Source organism: Oncorhynchus clarkii, unplaced genomic scaffold (genome assembly GCF_045791955.1).
Source record: "Oncorhynchus clarkii lewisi isolate Uvic-CL-2024 unplaced genomic scaffold, UVic_Ocla_1.0 unplaced_contig_9350_pilon_pilon, whole genome shotgun sequence".
In the NCBI taxonomy this organism is placed as follows: Eukaryota; Metazoa; Chordata; class Actinopteri; order Salmoniformes; family Salmonidae; genus Oncorhynchus; species Oncorhynchus clarkii.
The window spans coordinates 15,503-37,291 of record NW_027260815.1 but is presented as its reverse complement, the minus strand read 5'-3'; the positions used below and the strand labels follow the sequence as shown (position 1 = coordinate 37,291).

The 21,789-nt window shown below is 47.1% G+C and overlaps 1 protein-coding gene across 1 annotated transcript; it reads right to left on the bottom strand.

Annotated features, from left to right (window-relative positions):
- Nucleotides 1–8,306: 8,306 nt before the first annotated feature.
- Nucleotides 8,307–21,134, bottom strand: LOC139401786 (sprouty-related, EVH1 domain-containing protein 2-like; the record flags this gene model as incomplete). Its single annotated transcript, XM_071145758.1, has 5 exons — nt 8,307–9,134; nt 9,998–10,165; nt 17,728–17,792; nt 20,036–20,204; nt 20,924–21,134. Coding segments are annotated over 5 exons (1,441 nt in total), but the record flags the coding sequence as incomplete, so codon positions are not given.
- Between the last annotated feature and the right edge of the window lie 655 nt (nt 21,135–21,789).

The following is a 21,789-nucleotide window of genomic DNA, read 5'->3' as shown; positions in this document are numbered from 1 at the left end:
AGTACATCACTTTTTTTGACTGCACTGGTCCTTTAAGGTCAGGGTACGGTTAGGGTTGACTGATCCTAAATCTGTGGTTATTTAGAGGCAACCTACCATACATTTTCTAGGATGTCACAATCAGGATGCATCTCAAACAGGCATTGGCCAGTCCAGTATACAGGCATTGGCCAGTCCAGTATACAGGCCTTGGCCAGTCCAGTATACAGGCATTGGCCAGTCCAGTATACAGGCATTGGCCAGTCCAGTATACAGGCATTGGCCAGTCCAGTATACAGGCATTGGCCAGTCCAGTATACAGGCATTGGCCAGTCCAGTATACAGGCATTGGCCAGTCCAGTATACAGGCATTGGCCAGTCCAGTATACAGGCATTGGCCAGTCCAGTATACAGGCATTGGCCAGTCCAGTATACAGGCATTGGCCAGTCCAGTATACAGGCATTGGCCAGTCCAGTATACAGGCATTGGCCAGTCCAGTATACAGGCATTGGCCAGTCCAGTATACACACAAACCTAGTATTCGTGGAGAACCGATCATGTTTTTATATGATGTTTTGTATATCATGATTTATTCATTTCTCTTTTTGGGAGAGGGATGTCTTGATTCTTCTGTTGGATGTATACAGATCCTCTTTATCTTACATTTTTATTTAGATTTGTTTTACATCATTTTATTTTTTTGTGGTGAACGACCATTTTAAAACGGAGCATATGTCATATGAAAATTCCTCCTTGTTTTTAATGAAGAATTGATGATGATGATGAGGATAGTGAAGATGATTATAAGGGACATGACCCCCTGACCTTAGTGACGGTAGTGGGGTTCAAAGGTCGGGGGTTCAGGAGTGGGGTTGTGTGAGGTTCATGATATATAAAACAAGGTTCAATCTGAAAGTTGTGCTTATTAGGTCTGTTCCAGTCGAGCTGCACACCACAACCAATGGTTCTATGCCACGTCATGGACTTCACCGTCGGGTATCAGATTGCTACATCCTATGGTATCTGTTTCCCAGACACAGATTTGTCCTGGACTAAACATTCTCCATGGGGATTTTTCATTGGAATACATTTTGAATCAGGTACCAGACTTAAATCTGTCCGGTTAGCTGGACCTAGATGTGGTAAGCACCTATCCAGCCACTGAAGGGTTAATCTGTCTGGTTAACTGGACCTAGATGTGGTCAACTGATATGTTAAACACCTATCCAGACACTGAAGGGTTAATCTGTCTGGTTAGCTGGACCTAGATGTGGTCAGCACCTATCCAGCCACTGAAGGGTTAATCTGTCTGGTTAACTGGACCTAGATGTGGTCAGCACCTATCCAGCCACTGAAGGGTTAATATGTCTGGTTAACTGGACCTAGATGTGGTCAGCTGATATGTTAAACACCTATCCAGACACTGAAGGGTTAATCTGTCTGGTTAACTGGACCTAGATGTGGTCAGCTGATATGTTAAACACCTATCCAGACACTGAAGGGTTAATCTGTCTGGTTAACTGGACCTAGATGTGGTCAGCTGATATGTTAAACACCTATCCAGACACTGAAGGGTTAATCTGTCTGGTTAACTGGACCTAGATGTGGTCAGCACCTATCCAGCCACTGAAGGGTTAATCTGTCTGGTTAACTGGACCTAGATGTGGTCAGCTGATATGTTAAACACCTATCCAGACACTGAAGGGTTAATCTGTCTGGTTAACTGGACCTAGATGTGGTCAGCTGATATGTTAAACACCTATCCAGACACTGAAGGGTTAATCTGTCTGGTTAACTGGACCTAGATGTGGTCAGCTGATAGGTTAAACAGCGTAATCAGCCTGGAACATGTCCTCTGAGACTAAGTAAAAAGCTGGTATTTAAGTTCACTAGTCCGGCTCTCACCACCACAACATGATGTATGTTGGAGACACCCCCCCCCCCCCCCCCCCAACACACAAGCCTAATATAATATTTGTTGTTTTCATAAATGTTCTATCCAGTGCCAAGAGCAGTGATTGTTATCTGGATCTTTCATCTTTTTATTTGACGTTTCTGTCTTCTTTTTATTTTCTTATTGTTCATAGTGTAACTTCCTGACGTCGCTGATTTTAAATAAAGTCAATTGATTTATAAGTAAGTTCTTGTTGTCTGGCTCTTTCTTCTGAAGGACAAAACAGACCGAAAGGTTAACAGCAGACGGTGACCTTCCCATCTCCTCCGACCACGGAAACATCAGACATCATTCTGTTCATTCTCCAAAGGAGAGCGAGAGAAGAGAGTGAGGCATCATCTATATTATTAAAAAGAAACCACTTACGACTTGAGGTGGACCCAGAGATCTCAAAATGGTGTCCAAAGTAGAATGGGACAGGAGAGAGACAGTAGCATTATTACTTCCGACATATATGGGTTTATAGGTCACCCCCGTGGTAAATACAACACACACACCGGCCCCAGGGGGGCGAGCTGCCGGAGGAAGGAAGGAAGCAATTTCTAGTCCATAAACAAAGTAGCACTTAGGGAAAAAGACCAAAGGGAGAGAAGAGAGGAGGAACTGAGCCCAGAGCAGAGGGACTGAATAGGAGGAGGGCCGTGTTCTCGAGGGTCAAAACCCTAATGTGACTGACTCCTCTACAAATGAACAATGAAGTAGATATTTATGATGCAAGGTTCTGTGTAGATCAGTCGGCCTGTAATGTTGAACAAGCCTGAGGAAATGTAAACCTGGTTAAACTAATCCTTTAACACCACCAGAGAATAAAAGGCTGTATCTTCTGGTCTCAAATACAGATCTCACACCTCCTGACTGACACTCCTGGGTTGTGTTCATTTGGCATCGCATGGAAGAAAACAGATCGAAAACGGCCTGGAGTTGTCCAATAAGAAACGTTTGTTTTTCGTATTCTGTTTTGCTATGATGTGCCATAATGAATATGACCCCGATCTGAGTCCCCCGACTCTCCTCTCTGTCGACCCTTCTCTCTTCTCTAATGTTCAGTAGGCACGAAACTGAAGAAAACCCTACAGGCTACTCTCGGTGTGAATAGTTTTCAGGACAGTGATTTTGGCTCAATTTGAGACCAGGGTTATTAGTCCCAAAGCGATCTCCATTGGGTGCGTTCGATGCAGATCACTTTTGTCAAGTGCCTTTCAAAGTTATGTGGATAAACATTGTCCCACTTGCAGACGAACCTCGACCCCCAGACTTCCTGCATTGGCTAACGAAGTTTGACGCGATGGTACACCAGAGGCTTGGCATTTGGGAGGAAGGGTAATGGGAAGGAGATTACACACAGACTGACAACACATCCCATAGAATCAGATGATTCACTTTATAATATGCTCACATAAGCTCATAGCACGTTTAAGGCATTATACTGGTCGGTGTTACCCATGATGAAGGAGTGTTACCCATGATGAAGGAGTGTTCCCCATGATGGAGTGTTCCCCATGATGGAGTGTTACCCATGATGAAGGAGTGTTCCCCATGATGAAGGAGTGTTCCCCATGATGAAGGAGTGTTACCCATGATGAAGGAGTGTTCCCCATGATGAAGGAGTACTATATGTCTGGAATTGGAGTAGTGCCAATCATTCCATAGAAAGTGAATGAACATATAGTGCGCCTGTGACACTTTTATAAAAGGTGCATACATGCTTATAACAAGTTATAAGGCATTATACCAGTTGGCTATTACGTAACGGGTTACCAAACAACCTTCCCCATTAGAAGCTTTCAGACAACAACAGATGGGTCAAATCACCTTCTACAGCAACACGGTATGGAACAACACATTCATTCAACCATTTAGGTTTGAGAGGAGCATTGACATTACATACCTGACAACACACCATCGGAACAAACAGACACGTTAGTTGACAGGGTTGCACTTATTAGGGCATGCAACTGAAAACGTTTTTACAAAACGTTCAAAAACACTTCTTATTGGAGCCCAGGTAGTCTCTTCCCGTTGCAGTCTGTTGTTCTTCCGTTCAGTACCTAATGAATACTTCTACCTTGTGTAGAATAGACTGGCCTCTGGGACAGAATCATGTCCACTCGTCTCATTTCTAAATCAGAAACATTTTGTCAGAACATCGCCCCCTCTTGAACGGACCCCAGTCCTCTTGTAATTAGTGTTGGGCTTTAACGTTGTGGATGGAGTGTTGGGAGTGGATAGCTGCAGTGTCAATCATACGAGAAAAGGTGTGTGACTGGTGAGAAGGGGGCGGGACAAAGGTGAAACTGCTTCTTATAGGTCCTCAGTGAGAGTACACGATGCTGATAAGCTAATAATAATAATAAATAATCTATCGACTCATTCTCTCAATAGAAAAGTCCTATTGAGTTTGACTTCCTTTCTCATATATTAGAAACATATACAGTTGATTTCCTGCAGGTACATTTCAACTTTGATCCTGTATCAAATGTTAGTAACACCCATGTCTCAAAGTAGTGCTTCACAAACATCTACGATTGTCAGACGTTTTCAAACCTCAAGTGGTGAGATAAATCCCAAATTGACACACCTCAGATTTGACAGAAACTTTTTTTTAAAAAGGCTAAGGATGCATCCCAAATGGCAGCCTATTCGGTTTATAGTGCACTACTTTGACCAGGACCCTATGAGAATAGGGTGCCATTTGGGACTCATTCTAAATGTGTTCCTGGCTTTAGAGGAAGGTATCTAGGCACTGTCTATCTATTTCCTACCAACTGTCTGTCTGTGCACCCTGTGGCCCTGTGGTATCTAGACACTATCTCCTACCAACTGTCTGTCTGTATGTCTGTCCACCCATGCGGTATCTAGACACTATCTCCTACCAACTGTCTGTCTGTCTGTCTGTCCACCCTGTGGCCCTGCGCTATCTAGACACTATCTCCTACCAACTGTCTGTCTGTCTGTCTGTCCACCCTGCGGTATCTAGACACTATCTCCTACCAACTGCCTGTCTGTCTGTCTGTCTGTCCACCCTGTGGTATCTAGACACTATCTCCTACCAACTGTCTGTCTGTCCACCCTGCGGTATCTAGACACTATCTCCTACCGACTGTCTGTCTGTCTGTCTGTCTGTCGGTCCACCCTGCGGTATCTAGACACTATCTCCTACCAACTGTCTGTCTGTCTGTCTGTCTGTCTGTCTGTCTGTCCACCCTGCGGTATCTAGACACTATCTCCTACCAACTGTCTGTCTGTCTGTCCACCCTGTGGCCCTGCGGTATCTAGACACTATCTCCTACCAACTGTCTGTCTGTCTGTCTGTCTGTCTGTCCACCCTGCGGTATCTAGACACTATCTCCTACCAACTGTCTGTCTGTCCACCCTGCGGTATCAAGACACTATCTCCTACCAACTGTCTGTCTGTCCACCCTGCGGTATCTAGACACTATCTCCTACCAACTGTCTGTCTGTCTGTCTGTCTGTCCACCCTGCGGTATCTAGACACTATCTCCTACCAACTGTCTGTCTGTCCACCCTGCGGTATCAAGACACTATCTCCTACCAACTGTCTGTCTGTCTGTCTGTCCACCCTGCGGTATCTAGACACTATCTCCTACCAACTGCCTGTCTGTCTGTCTGTCTGTCCACCCTGTGGTATCTAGACACTATCTCCTACCAACTGTCTGTCTGTCCACCCTGCGGTATCTAGACACTATCTCCTACCAACTGTCTGTCTGTCTGTCTGTCTGTCTGTCGGTCCACCCTGCGGTATCTAGACACTATCTCCTACCAACTGTCTGTCTGTCTGTCTGTCTGTCTGTCTGTCTGTCTGTCTGTCCACCCTGCGGTATCTAGACACTATCTCCTACCAACTGTCTGTCTGTCTGTCCACCCTGTGGCCCTGCGGTATCTAGACACTATCTCCTACCAACTGTCTGTCTGTCTGTCTGTCTGTCCACCCTGCGGTATCTAGACACTATCTCCTACCAACTGTCTGTCTGTCCACCCTGCGGTATCAAGACACTATCTCCTACCAACTGTCTGTCTGTCCACCCTGCGGTATCTAGACACTATCTCCTACCAACTGTCTGTCTGTCTGTCTGTCTGTCCACCCTGCGGTATCTAGACACTATCTCCTACCAACTGTCTGTCTGTCCACCCTGCGGTATCAAGACACTATCTCCTACCAACTGTCTGTCTGTCTGTCTGTCCACCCTGCGGTATCTAGACACTATCTCCTACCAACTGCCTGTCTGTCTGTCTGTCTGTCTGTCCACCCTGTGGTATCTAGACACTATCTCCTACCAACTGTCTGTCTGTCCACCCTGCGGTATCTAGACACTATCTCCTACCGACTGTCTGTCTGTCTGTCTGTCTGTCTGTCGGTCCACCCTGCGGTATCTAGACACTATCTCCTACCAACTGTCTGTCTGTCTGTCTGTCTGTCTGTCTGTCTGTCTGTCTGTCTGTCCACCCTGCGGTATCTAGACACTATCTCCTACCAACTGTCTGTCTGTCTGTCCACCCTGTGGCCCTGCGGTATCTAGACACTATCTCCTACCAACTGTCTGTCTGTCTGTCTGTCTGTCCACCCTGCGGTATCTAGACACTATCTCCTACCAACTGTCTGTCTGTCCACCCTGCGGTATCAAGACACTATCTCCTACCAACTGTCTGTCTGTCCACCCTGCGGTATCTAGACACTATCTCCTACCAACTGTCTGTCTGTCTGTCTGTCTGTCCACCCTGCGGTATCTAGACACTATCTCCTACCAACTGTCTGTCTGTCCACCCTGCGGTATCAAGACACTATCTCCTACCAACTGTCTGTCTGTCCACCCTGCGGTATCTAGACACTATCTCCTACCAACTGCCTGTCTGTCTGTCTGTCTGTCCACCCTGTGGTATCTAGACACTATCTCCTACCAACTGTCTGTCTGTCTGTCTGACTGTCTGTCTGTCTGTCTGTCTGTCTGTCCACCCTGCGGTATCTAGACACTATCTCCTACCGACTGTCTGTCTGTCTGTCTGTCCACCCTGCGGTATCTAGACACTATCTCCTACCAACTGTCTGTCTGTCTGTCTGTCTGTCCACCCTGTGGCCCTGCGGTATCTAGACACTATCTCTTACCAACTGTCTGTCTGTCTGTCTGTCTGTCTGTCTGTCCACCCTGTGGTATCTAGACACTATCTCTTACCAACTGTCTGTCTGTCTGTCTGTCCACCCTGTGGCTGGTGGGGCAATTCAGAGAGAAAATAAATACAATTAAAAATGATCTTTGGATTCAAAACGTTAAAAATCGATGTGTCCCTGTTGATTCTCACCGGAGAGGTTAAAGTTGAACCTCTGTGTAGTAGGCTCCACACCAACTTCCTGGACACAAAGATAGTGCTGGACTAAGAAGCTATTTCAATATGGATTCTCCATTGAGTATGTTTTCAAGTCCAGGACTAGACTTAATCAGTGGGAAGGTTTCCTGGTTGATTGTAGGGTCCAACTCAAACCTTTATAAATGCTGATATTGCAGTTTATGTAAAGATGGTGTAAATGAAATGTACTGGGGTAGTGAAGAGGTAACATTTGTTACTAACACCAAAGGAGGCTTTAGTCAACACACACACACGTGCACGCATGCACACACACGCACGCGCACACGCACACACTACTACAGCAGCTTTAGGCTTATCTCCTAGTTGTTGCTCTAAGGACTTGGGACAGAAGGCCAGTTCAGTTTAGAGGGGGCTGGGATCGGCCCTGGTGGCATATAAACAGAACTATCTAAAAAAAAAAGGACCTGGGTTCAAATGCTATTTGAAATCATTTCAAAGACTTAAAACTGTGCTTGATTGATCTTGCCTGGATTAATGAACCAATAGGAGTCTAAACGCTGCAAACCCCGCCCATCTGGCACTTCAGGCCGGCTAGAACAAACACTGAAATTATTTTTTATAAAATGTCAAATACTATATGAACCCAGGTCTAATATCAAACAGGCTCTCCTAGCAAACAACCACACAGGACAACAACGTACGCAAACTAAACAATTCAAGTTGTTCAACACCAAGTCGGTGTAAATAGTAGAAAGTACCTGGTTGTATGTGATACATGACATATTAGTCAGCTATAAAAAATAAAAAGAGTCCCTCCCTCAAACAGGAATGGAGGGAACAAGACAGTCACGTGGAAAGAGGAGAGAGAGGACAGTACACAAGAAGGAGCTTATCAATCTTTACGCCATTTCAAAATGGCAGCCACAACACGCCAACGCTGTATATACACATCCGTCTGTAGAGTAACAAAACGGACCGCTCTTCAAAAAGGACCGCTCTTCTTCTCCCTCTCCCCCTCCTTCCCCTCTCCCCTCCATGTGTTTTTGGGGTTTATGTCATTGAGGTTTCATGCCTGCCCCCGCAGCTCCCGCACGCCACCCCGGCCCGGTGGCAGGCGTGAAGGGGCGGGTACAGACAGAGACACGGCGCCACTAGGGACAACCCCAGCAGAGCTGCCCAGCGTGTGCCCAGCCTCCCCTCGCCACCCCCCTCACAGGAGCAGGGGTCTGAGTAGTCCCCCTCCGGGTCAGACATGCAGTGGTACAGCAGTGTGTCGGCCAGCCACATGCAGCTGACCCGCCGGACGCACGCCCTGATCGGGTCCGGTGCGTCCTGGCAGCGCCCCCGTCGGTTGGTACCGCCGTAGAACGTTTCGCCGCAGTATTGGCACTGCAGGCGCTCGCCAACCCCGCCCTCCTCAGACTTCTTGTCCTGTCCATCAGACGAGCCAGGGAGGAGGGGCTGGGGCTGGGTAGAGACCACGCCCCCACCGAAGCCCTGATCCCCTGGACGGCGGTGTTGCGAACCCAAGCCGGCATAGTGGTGCCTCTTGGGTAAAGGTCTGAAGGTAGGTTTGGGGTCGGAGGAATCTACCGGTGTGGAAACCAGGGGATAACTATAGTGGTGTTTGTGTGGCTCGCTCTTAGCGAAGTGGACATAGGACTCAGAGTCGTCTGGCGGGCGGATGTTTTTGTGGCGCACGGTGGCGTGGCGGTAGTCCTCATAGCCCGTGAGCCAGGAGCGTTCTAGTTGGTCCATGTGGAGTTCCGAGCGGGAGGAGGATTCCGAGGGGAGCTCCCAGGAACGTTCCCGAGGGTTGATCCTGACGATCTCCTCGTCGTCCTGGAAGGTGACATGGCGAGGGATGCGGGGCAGAGGCTGCAGGGAGGAGAGAGAGAGAGGGAGGAGAGGGAGAGAGAAAGAGGAGAGGGAGAGAGAGAGGGAGAGAGAGAGGAGAGGGAGGGAGAGAGAGAGAGAGAGAGAGAGAGAGAGAGAGAGAGAGAGAGAGAGAGAGGGAGAGAGAGGAGAGGGAGAGAGGAGAGGGAGAGAGAGAGAGAGAGAGAGGAGAGGGAGAGCGAGAGAGGAGAGGGAGAGCGAGAGAGGAGAGGGAGAGAGAGAGAGGAAAGGGAGAGAGGAGAGGGAGAGAGAAAGAGGAGAGGGAGAGGGAGAGAGAGGAGAGGGAGCGCGAGAGAGGAGAGGGAGAGCGAGAGAGGAGAGGGAGAGAGGAGAGGGAGAGAGAAAGAGGAGAGGGAGAGAGAGAGAGGAGAGGGAGAGACGAGAGGGAGAGAGAGAGAGAGGAGAGAGAGAGAGGAGAGGGAGCGCGAGAGAGGAGAGGGAGCGGGAGAGAGAGAGACGAGAGAGAGAGAGATAGACAGAGAGAGACAGAGAGAGAGGAGAGAGAGAGAGAGAGAGACAGAGAGAGAGAGAGAGAGAGAGAGAGACAGAGAGAGAGAGAGAGAGAGAGAGAGAGAGAGAGTGGAGAGAGAGAGAGAGAGAGAGAGAGAGTGGAGAGAGAGAGAGAGAGAGAGAGAGAGAGAGAGGAGAGAGAGAGAGAGGAGAGAGAGAGAGGCTACAGACGTGAGTGTTACGGGTTGGTAGTCATTTAGACATGTTACCATGGCGTTCTCGGGCACAGGGACTATGGTGGTCTGCTTGAAACATGTTGGTATTACATACTGGGTCAGGGAGACACATCCAGTGTCAACATCATCCCATCCCTTACTCTCCTCCCATTGGCTTACCAGATCTAGGAAGTAGTGGTCTGACAACCTATAGGGTTCGTAGAGGTCGTTTCCCAGGATGCAGTTGTTGTGTAAGTGGGATGAGTCAGCGAGGGGGGAGGAGTCCAGTGGCTGCAGACAGGGCTCCAGTCTCTCGGAGGAGAAGTTAAACGAGCTGTCTGTGGCATTCTGATTGGACAAAAGACAAAACCACAGAAGAGTCAGTAAAGCTCTGATTGGACAAGCAGTTGTCGGTGGGCAACTTTGGTTTGAGCAAATTGTCTATATTGTTGTTTGAGTTGTTTCACTGGCCATCAGTCACCCCAAAATGTCTCTCTCTGATTCTGTTTCTCTATGGCCTCTCTTTACACAGATCTACCTCTGCAGTTCCAGGACCGGCTTCAGTGTATTTCTCTCTCCAAATCTCCCCCCTCTGTCTCTGCTCCCCCCCTCTGTCTCTGCTCCCTCCCCTCTACCCTCTCTGCTCCTCTCCCCTCTACCCTCTCTGCTCCTCCATCTCTGCTTCCCTCCCCTCGACCCTCTCTGCTTCCCTCCCCTCTACCCTCTCTGCTTCCCTCCCCTCTACCCTCTCTGCTCCCCTCCCCTCTACCCTCTCTGCTCCCCTCCCCTCTACCCTGTCTGCTCCCCTCCCCTCTACCCTCTCTGCTTCCCTCCCCTCTACCCTCTCTGCTTCCCTCCCCTCTACCCTCTCTGCTTCCCTCCCCTCGACCCTCTCTGCTTCCCTCCCCTCTACCCTCTCTGCTCCCCTCTACCCTCTCTGCTCCCCTCTACCCTCTCTGCTCCCCTCCACCCTCTCTGCTTCCATCCCCTCTACCCTCTCTGCTTCCCTCCCCTCTACACTCTCTGCTTCCCTCCCCTCTACCCTCTCTGCTCCCCTCGACCCTCTCTGCTTCCCTCCCCTCTACCATCTCTGCTTCCCTCCCCTCTACCCTCTCTGCTTCCCTCCCCTCTACCCTCTCTCCTTCCCTCCCCTCTACCCTCTCTGCTTCCCTCCCCTCTACCCTCTCTGCTTCCCTCCCCTCTACCCTGTCTGCTCCCCTCCCCTCTACCCTGTCTGCTCCCCTCCCCTCGACCCTCTCTGCTTCCCTCCCTCGACCCTGTCTGCTTCCCTCCCCCCTACCCCCTCTCTGCTTCCCTCCCCTCTACCCTCTCTGCTTCCCTCCCCTCTACCCTCTCTGCTCCCCTCCCCCTACCCTCTCTGCTTCCCTCCCCTCTAACCTCTCTGCTTCCCTCCCCTCTACCCTCTCTGCTTCCCTCCCCTCTACCCTCTCTGCTTCCCTCCCCTCTACCCTCTCTGCTCCCCCCCCTACCCCCTCTCTGATCCCCCCCCCCCCCCTACCCCCTCTCTGCCCCCCCCCCTACCCTCTCTCTCTCCGGGTCTACTTCCAGCCTGTTTGAGTAGCATTAGCCTGGCCCCTTTCCTCCTCAGGCTTTGGTCCAAGTCAAACCTTGGCCAGACACAAAACACACCAGGCCGCCGGCTAGCCGACCAGCAGCCAGCTGACTCTACACATTGTGGGTGTCTGTGTGACTCCACATTGCTGAGCGCCAAGACAGATATTTTGGACAGGCAGGCAGGTGGACAGCCTCTGGGGGCATTGCAGGCAGCAGAGTACTGACTGACAGGCTGAACATGATTTTTGCCCTCTGTGTTCCAAATGGTGCCCTATATAGTGCAATACTTTAGACCAGAGCCCTATTCCCTATATAGTGCAATACTTTAGACCAGAGCCTATTCCCTATATAGTGCACTACTTTAGACCAGAGTCCTATTCCCTATATAGTGTACTACTTTAGACCAGAGCCCTATTCCCTATATAGTGCACTACTTTAGACCAGAGTCCTATTCCCTATATAGTGCACTATTTCAGACCAGAGTCATATTCCCTATATAGTGCACTACTTTAGACCAGAGCCCTATTCCCTATATAGTGCACTACTTTAGACCAGAGTCCTATTCCCTATATAGTGCACTATTTCAGACCAGAGTCCTATTCCCTATATAGTGCACTACTTTAGACCAGAGTCCTATTCCCTATATAGTGCACTATTTCAGACCAGAGTCCTATTCCCTATATAGTGCACTATTTCAGACCAGAGTCATATTCCCTATATAGTGCACTACTTTTAACCAGGAAATAGGGTGTTATTTAGGACGCAAAGGCACTCCCTCTGACCTTTCTGTCTGTCTGTCTGTCTGTCTGTCTGTCTGTCTGTCTGTCTGTCTGTCGCTGCCCACACCGGCAGGCCAGGGGGAAGTGTGTAGAGCCACTTTATTTAGCTTTTTCAACCGCCCCCCCCCCCCCCCCCCCGGTTTGCTTTATGGGGGTCCGTGTGGGACTAAACTTAACCCCTCCCTCCCTCCCTCCCTCCATGGCCAGCGTTGAGATCTACCCACAGAGTGGACTGTAATGTTGATTGGTTGTTACAAAGCCCTTCAGAATGGCTGGCCCAAAAATAACAACACCCCCAACCCAAACCCCCTGTACCACCCCCTCCTCCCCTCTCTCTCTTGGGCTGCAAGTGGGTGGATCTTGGGGTACTCCTGTCTGTCAATTGGTTCTGGCTACCCCTGCCACCAGCTCTGGGTCATATTCATTAGTGCACATCGTAGGAAAAAATTTTTGCAACAGAAAACAAAAAAACGAGTGTTTCTTATTGGCCAAGTTGAGGTAGTCCCTCCCTGTTTCGGTGTTTTCTTCCATTTGGTGTCTAGTGAATACAACCCTGCTCTCATTACTGCTGATCATTCACTACACAGACCACCTCTCCTCTGTTTCTACTGAAGCCCACCACACACAGGGGAGACAGACTGAGAGAGGACAGACAGAGAGAGAGAGAGAGAGAGAGAGAGAGAGGATGTTGTGGAGAGAAGAGGGGGAAAGGAGGGGGGTTGAAAGAGGAAGACAGCAGCTAAATGTCTCAAAACTAGAAGAATGGTAGCAAAATACACCTCTGTCTCTCTGTGTCTCACTCTCCTTCTGAATTTCTCTGTCTCTCTGTCTGTCTCTCTGTCTCTCTGTCCTCTCTCTCTCTCAACATAAATAGTGTCCGCTCAGCGAGAGGCAGGGGAGGGGGAGTTGGGTTAAGTATAGGCTAGCCCACGAGGAATAATTGAGGAAGAATGTGCTTCCTAGCCCTGTCCCCCAACCACTCCCCCTTCTCGTGTGTGTGTATGTGTGTGTGTGTGTGTGTGTGTGTGTGTACACAGGGTAGTAAATCAGTACATCCTGTCTGACACGCCACCACCCACCTCGCAACACACCGGGCCACTGCTGATAACTTTAGGAGAGGTGGTCAACAGGAGCCTCAGCCTGTGCAGAGGTGTGTGTGTGTAAACTCAGACCATTCATCTAGCTCTAACAGACAGTTGAAGTCAAGATGAGCCACATCCTCTACCCCCCCCCCCCCCCCCCCCCCCCAGCTCTCTCTCTGACTGCTGGTAAATCACAATGTCACAAAGCTTAGATGCAGCTGCCAACGTTAGTTTGATTGTGGTGAGTGGTGGTGGTGGTGGGGGGGGCTAACAGGAAGTGACCTTTTGACCCTGCCTGCTGCTCCCAGTGTCACGCTACAGGAGGATGGTGTAGGTAACACACACACACACACACCACAGACCCGTAACAGAGGGTGTAGTGGGAAGCAGTGGGGGGTAGACAGGTAACAGTGGTGCTTTAATGAGTGACCTATGATAGATCAGGGCTTTGGGCTGGGCTTATGTAATGTAATGATGGTCATCACTATAACCACATCTCTGACACAGTTAAACATCTAAATGAGACAGGTCGTGTTTACGGTGAACACATCATCTCTGACAGTTAAACATCTAAATGAGACAGGTCGTGTTTACGGTGAACACATCATCTCTGACAGTTAAACATCTAAATGAGACAGGTCGTGTTTACAGTGAACACATCATCTCTGACAGTTAAACATCTAAATGAGACAGGTCGTGTTTACGGTGAACACATCATCTCTGACAGTTAAACATCTAAATGAGACAGGTCGTGTTTACGGTGAACACATCATCTCTGACACAGTTAAACATCTAAATGAGACAGGTCGTGTTTACGGTGAACACATCATCTCTGACAGTTAAAACATCTAAATGAGACAGGTTGTGTTTACGGTGAACACATCATCTCTGACAGTTAAACATCTAAATGAGACAGGTCGTGTTTACGGTGAACACATCATCTCTGACAGTTAAACATCTAAATGAGACAGGTCGTGTTTACGGTGAACACATCATCTCTGACAGTTAAACATCTAAATGAGACAGGTCGTGTTTACGGTGAACACATCATCTCTGACAGTTAAACATCTAAATGAGACAGGTCGTGTTTACGGTGAACACATCATCTCTGACACAGTTAAACATCTAAATGAGACAGGTCGTGTTTACGGTGAACACATCATCTCTGACAGTTAAACATCTAAATGAGACAGGTCGTACTTACGGTGAACACATCATCTCTGACAGTTAAACATCTAAATGAGACAGGTCATGTTTATGGTGAACACATCATCTCTGACAGTTAAACATCTAAATGAGACAGGTCGTGTTTATGGTGAACACATCTCTGACACAGTTAAACATCTAAATGAGACAGGTCGTGTTTACGATGAACACATCATCTCTGACAGTTAAACATCTAAATGAGACAGGTCGTGTTTACGGTGAACACATCATCTCTGACAGTTAAACATCTAAATGAGACAGGTCGTGTTTACGGTGAACACATCATCTCTGACAGTTAAACATCTAAATGAGACAGGTCGTGTTTACGGTGAACACATCATCTCTGACACAGTTAAAACATCTAAATGAGACAGGTCGTGTTTACGGTGAACACATCATCTCTGACACAGTTAAAACATCTAAATGAGACAGGTTGTGTTTACGGTGAACACATCATCTCTGACAGTTAAAACATCTAAATGAGACAGGTCGTGTTTACGGTGAACACATCATCTCTGACAGTTAAAACATCTAAATGAGACAGGTCGTACTTACGGTGAACACATCATCTCTGACAGTTAAACATCTAAATGAGACAGGTCGTACTTACGGTGAACACATCATCTCTGACAGTTAAACATCTAAATGAGACAGGTCGCGTTTACGGTGAACACATCATCTCTGACAGTTAAACATCTAAATGAGACAGGTCGTGTTTACGGTGAACACATCATCTCTGACAGTTAAACATCTAAATGAGACAGGTCGTGTTTACTGTGAACACATCATCTCTGACAGTTAAACATCTAAATGAGACAGGTCGTGTTTACAGTGAACACATCATCTCTGACAGTTAATCATCTAAATGAGACAGGTCGTGTTTACGGTGAACACATCATCTCTGACAGTTAAACATCTAAATGAGACAGGTCGTGTTTACGGTGAACACATCATCTCTGACAGTTAAACATCTAAATGAGACAGGTCGTGTTTACGGTGAACACATCATCTCTGACAGTTAAACATCTAAATGAGACAGGTCGTGTTTACGGTGAACACATCATCTCTGACAGTTAAACATCTAAATGAGACAGGTCGTGTTTACGGTGAACACATCATCTCTGACAGTTAAAACATCTAAATGAGACAGGTCGTGTTTACAGTGAACACATCATCTCTGACAGTTAAAACACCTAAATGAGACAGGTCGTGTTTACAGTGAACACATCATCTCTGACAGTTAAAACATCTAAATGAGACAGGTCGTGTTTACGGTGAACACATCATCTCTGACAGTTAAACATCTAAATGAGACATGTCGTGTTTACGGTGAACACATCATCTCTGACACAGTTAAACATCTAAATGAGACAGGTCGTGTTTACGGTGAACACATCATCTCTGACAGTTAAACATCTAAATGAGACAGGTCGTGTTTACGGTGAACACATCATCTCTGACAGTTAAACATCTAAATGAGACAGGTCGTGTTTACGGTGAACACATCATCTCTGACAGTTAAACATCTAAATGAGACAGGTCGTGTTTACGGTGAACACATCATCTCTGACAGTTAAACATCTAAATGAGACAGGTCGTGTTTACGGTGAACACATCATCTCTGACAGTTAAACATCTAAATGAGACAGGTCGTGTTTAGGGTGAACACATCATCTCTGACAGTTAAACATCTAAATGAGACAGGTCGTGTTTACGGTGAACACATCATCCCTGACAGTTAAACATCTAAATGAGACAGGTCGTGTTTACGGTGAACACATCATCTCTGACAGTTAAACATCTAAATGAGACAGGTCGTGTTTACGGTGAACACATCATCTCTGACACAGTTAAAACATCTAAATGAGACAGGTCGTGTTTACGGTGAACACATCATCTCTGACACAGTTAAAACATCTAAATGAGACAGGTTGTGTTTACGGTGAACACATCATCTCTGACAGTTAAAACATCTAAATGAGACAGGTCGTGTTTACAGTGAACACATCATCTCTGACAGTTAAAACATCTAAATGAGACAGGTCGTACTTACGGTGAACACATCATCTCTGACAGTTAAACATCTAAATGAGACAGGTCGCGTTTACGGTGAACACATCATCTCTGACAGTTAAACATCTAAATGAGACAGGTCGTGTTTACGGTGAACACATCATCTCTGACAGTTAAACATCTAAATGAGACAGGTCGTGTTTACTGTGAACACATCATCTCTGACAGTTAAACATCTAAATGAGACAGGTCGTGTTTACAGTGAACACATCATCTCTGACAGTTAATCATCTAAATGAGACAGGTCGTGTTTACGGTGAACACATCATCTCTGACAGTTAAACATCTAAATGAGACAGGTCGTGTTTACGGTGAACACATCATCTCTGACAGTTAAACATCTAAATGAGACAGGTCGTGTTTACGGTGAACACATCATCTCTGACAGTTAAACATCTAAATGAGACAGGTCGTGTTTACGGTGAACACATCATCTCTGACAGTTAAACATCTAAATGAGACAGGTCGTGTTTACGGTGAACACATCATCTCTGACAGTTAAAACATCTAAATGAGACAGGTCGTGTTTACAGTGAACACATCATCTCTGACAGTTAAAACACCTAAATGAGACAGGTCGTGTTTACAGTGAACACATCATCTCTGACAGTTAAAACATCTAAATGAGACAGGTCGTGTTTACGGTGAACACATCATCTCTGACAGTTAAACATCTAAATGAGACATGTCGTGTTTACGGTGAACACATCATCTCTGACACAGTTAAACATCTAAATGAGACAGGTCGTGTTTACGGTGAACACATCATCTCTGACAGTTAAACATCTAAATGAGACAGGTCGTGTTTACGGTGAACACATCATCTCTGACAGTTAAACATCTAAATGAGACAGGTCGTGTTTACGGTGAACACATCATCTCTGACAGTTAAACATCTAAATGAGACAGGTCGTGTTTACGGTGAACACATCATCTCTGACAGTTAAACATCTAAATGAGACAGGTCGTGTTTACGGTGAACACATCATCTCTGACAGTTAAACATCTAAATGAGACAGGTCGTGTTTAGGGTGAACACATCATCTCTGACAGTTAAACATCTAAATGAGACAGGTCGTGTTTACGGTGAACATATCATCCCTGACAGTTAAACATCTAAATGAGACAGGTCGTGTTTACAGTGAACACATCATCTCTGACAGTTAAACATCTAAATGAGACAGGTCGTGCTTACGGTGAACACATCATCGTCGCCCAGTTCTGCCTCGTTCTGGAGTGTTGAGGAGGACGTCGTGGAGCCTACGGGGAGCAAAGAGTGCCAAAATTAACTAACTCAGGTTGTCATAATAATAATTTGAAGCATGCTTATATTTGTCATATTTCACACGTACAAATGTATATTAGAGACGGCAGGGTAGCTTAGTGGTTAGAGTGTAGGGACGGCAGGGTAGCCTAATGGTTAGAGTGTAGGGGCGGCAGGTAGCCTAGTGGTTAGAGTGTAGGGGCGGCAGGTAGCCTAGTGGTTAGAGTGTAGGGACGGCAGGGTAGCCTAGTGGTTAGAGTGTAGGGGCGGCAGGTAGCCTAGTGGTTAGAGTGTAGGGGCGGCAGGTAGCCTAGTGGTTAGAGTGTAGGGGCGGCAGGTAGCCTAGTGGTTAGAGTGTAGGGACGGCAGGGTAGCCTAGTGGTTAGAGTGTAGGGGCGGCAGGTAGCCTAGTGGTTAGAGTGTAGGGACGGCAGGTAGCCTAGTGGTTAGAGTGTAGGGGCGGCAGGGTGGCCTAGTGGTTAGAGTGTAGGGACGGCAGGGTGGCCTAGTGGTTAGAGAGTTGGACCAGTAACTGAAAGGTTGATAGATTGAATCCCCGAGCTGACAAGGTACGAATCTGTTGTTCTGCCCTTGAACAAGGCAGTTAACCCACTGTTCCTGGACCAGTTAACCCACTGTTCCTGGACCAGTTAACCCACTGTTCCTAGACCAATTAACCCACTGTTCCTAGACCAGTTAACCCACTGTTCCTAGACCAGTTAACCCACTGTTCCTAGACCAGTTAACCCACTGTTCCTAGACCAGTTAACCCACTGTTCCTAGACCAGTTAACCCACTGTTCCTGGACCAGTTAACCCACTGTTCCTAGACCAGTTAACCCACTGTTCCTAGACCAGTTAACCCACTGTTCCTAGACCAGTTAACCCACTGTTCCTAGACCAGTTAACCCACTGTTCCTAGACCAGTTAACCCACTGTTCCTAGACCAGTTAACCCACTGTTCCTGGACCAGTTAACCCACTGTTCCTAGACCAGTTAACCCACTGTTCCTAGACCAGTTAACCCACTGTTCCTAGACCAGTTAACCCACTGTTCCTAGACCAGTTAACCCACTGTTCCTAGACCAGTTAACCCACTGTTCCTAGACCAGTTAACCCACTGTTCCTAGACCAGCTAACCCACTGTTCCTAGACCAGTTAACCCACTGTTCCTAGACCAGTTAACCCACTGTTCCTAGACCAGTTAACCCACTGTTCCTAGACCAGTTAACCCACTGTTCCTAGACCAGTTAACCCACTGTTCCTAGACCAGTTAACCCACTGTTCCTAGACCAGTTAACCCACTGTTCCTAGACCAGTTAACCCACTGTTCCTAGACCAGCTAACCCACTGTTCCTAGACCAGTTAACCCACTGTTCCTAGACCAGTTAACCCACTGTTCCTAGACCAGTTAACCCACTGTTCCTAGACCAGTTAACCCACTGTTCCTAGACCAGTTAACCCACTGTTCCTAGACCAGTTAACCCACTGTTCCTAGACCAGTTAACCCACTGTTCCTAGACCAGTTAACTCACTGTTCCCCTGAACAAGGCAGTTAACCCACTGTTCCTAGACCAGTTAACCCACTGTTCCTAGACCAGTTAACCCACTGTTCCTAGACCAGTTAACCCACTGTTCCTAGACCAGTTAACCCACTGTTGCTGGACCAGTTAACCCACTGTTCCTAGGCCAGTTAACCCACTGTTCCTAGACCAGTTAACCCACTGTTCCTAGACCAGTTAACCCACTGTTCCTAGACCAGTTAACCCACTGTTCCTAGACCAGTTAACCCACTGTTCTTAGACCAGTTAACCCACTGTTCCTAGACCAGTTAACCCACTGTTCCTAGACCAGTTAACCCACTGTTCCTAGACCAGTTAACCCACTGTTCCTAGACCAGTTAACCCACTGTTCCTAGACCAGTTAACCCACTGTTCCAAGGCCGTCATTTTAAATAATAATTTGTTCTTAACTGACTTGCCTGGTTAAATAAAAGGACAAATAAAAATATGAATATACAACATGTGTGAATTGGAGATGTGTCTCTTGCATGTTCCAACTCCCCCTGAGATCTCCTCAGAGGTTGGAGTCACGACCAGAGTCACCATTGCCCAGTACCCCTGGTGCAAGTATGGTGAAGTGACTTGCTCAAGAGCACAACGGCAGACTTTACCATCGTAGCACCTAGCATGCTACTCCTTTAAAAAGTCCCATGTCAGCCATTCCAGAGTTTCCCCCCACCTTCTGCCATGTCCTCCATGGCTTTCCGTACGCCCCTGTCGAAGGCCCGAGCATCAGCAGGCCTCTGGAACGTCAGGCCACACCTCCTGTCCTCCACCATCCAATGGTGGAAGGTGGGCGTGGCCTTGGTGTACACAAGGTTCTTCCTCAGAGCACACTCCAGGATCACCTGAGTAATCACACAACAGACACGTCATTCAATCAGTCAACCTGTCAATCAATCAACCTGTCAATCAATCATCATGATAATTATTTAGCAGTGTTGTATTGGAGACCAACTTCAGTCGAGATGAGACCAGAACAATGAGTCCAACTAGTGCACTAGTTGTCATAGTGACAGCATGTTGACTACAGAAGACTAGACTATATTGTACTGTACTAGTTGTCATAGTGACAGCATGTTGACTACAGAAGACCAGACTATATTGTACTGTACTAGTTGTCATAGTGACAGCATGTTGACTACAGAAGACTAGACTATATTGTACTGTACTAGTTGTCATAGTGACAGCATGTTGACTACAGAAGACCAGACTATATTGTTCTGTACTAGTTGTCATAGTGACAGCATGTTGACTACAGAAGACCAGACTATATTGTACTGCACTAGTTGTCATAGTGACAGCATGTTGACTACAGAAGACTAGACTATATTGTACTGTACTAGTTGTCATAGTGACAGCATGTTGACTACAGAAGACTAGACTATATTGTACTGTACTAGTTGTCATAGTGACAGCATGTTGACTACAGAAGACTTTGTAATAAAACCTATTTTGTGTGTGTGTGTGTGTGTGTGTGTGTGTGCGTGTGTGTGTGTGTGTGTGTGTATATTTGGTGTGTGTCTGATGCTCACATGAGTTTGTCCCTCACCTGTTTGTCCCTCACCTGTTTGTCCCTCACCTGTTTGTCCCGTAGACGTTCTCCATGGATGAAGAAGTGGGAGCGACCCAGGGGGGCGAGTCCCAGCCCCAGCTCGGGGGGCAGGACCCTGCAGACTCCCACTCTACTCAGAGCCCCCCCGTCCTGGACCAACCAGCCTCCACTGGAATCATCCCTCACCATCACCACGGCTTTTACACACACGATGTAGCTGTCACTGGAGAGGGAGGGAGAGGGACCATCAACACCATTATGAGTCAGAATTATTCATCATCACATTTCCTTCAGGTTAACCATGTAGCTGTCACTGGAGAGGGAGGGAGAGGGACCATCAACACCATTATGAGTCAGAATTATTCATCATCACATTTCCTTCAGGTTAACCATGTAGCTGTCACTGGAGAGGGAGGGAGAGGGACCATCAACACCATTATGAGTCAGAATTATTCATCATCACATTTCCTTCAGGTTAACCATGTTATGCTCCTGGATTCTCACTCTGGTGATGATAGACTGAGGGAGGGTGTGTTTCACATTGCAGCCGACTCTTAAGGCAAGTTGAGCCTGAGGGTTGTACATCACCTTCCATCATATACAACTAATCAATAGTACTAGGGTTCTAAATACAACTAATCAATAGTACTAGGGTTCTAAATACAACTAATCAATAGTACTGGGGTTGTAAATACAACTAATCAATAGTACTAGGCTTCTAAATACAACTAATCAATAGTACTGGGGTTCTAAATACAACTAATCAATAGTACTAGGGTTCTAAATACAACTAATCAATAGTACTGGTGTTCTAAATACAACTAATCAATAGTACTGGGGTTCTAAATACAACTAATCAATAGCACTGGGGTTCTAAA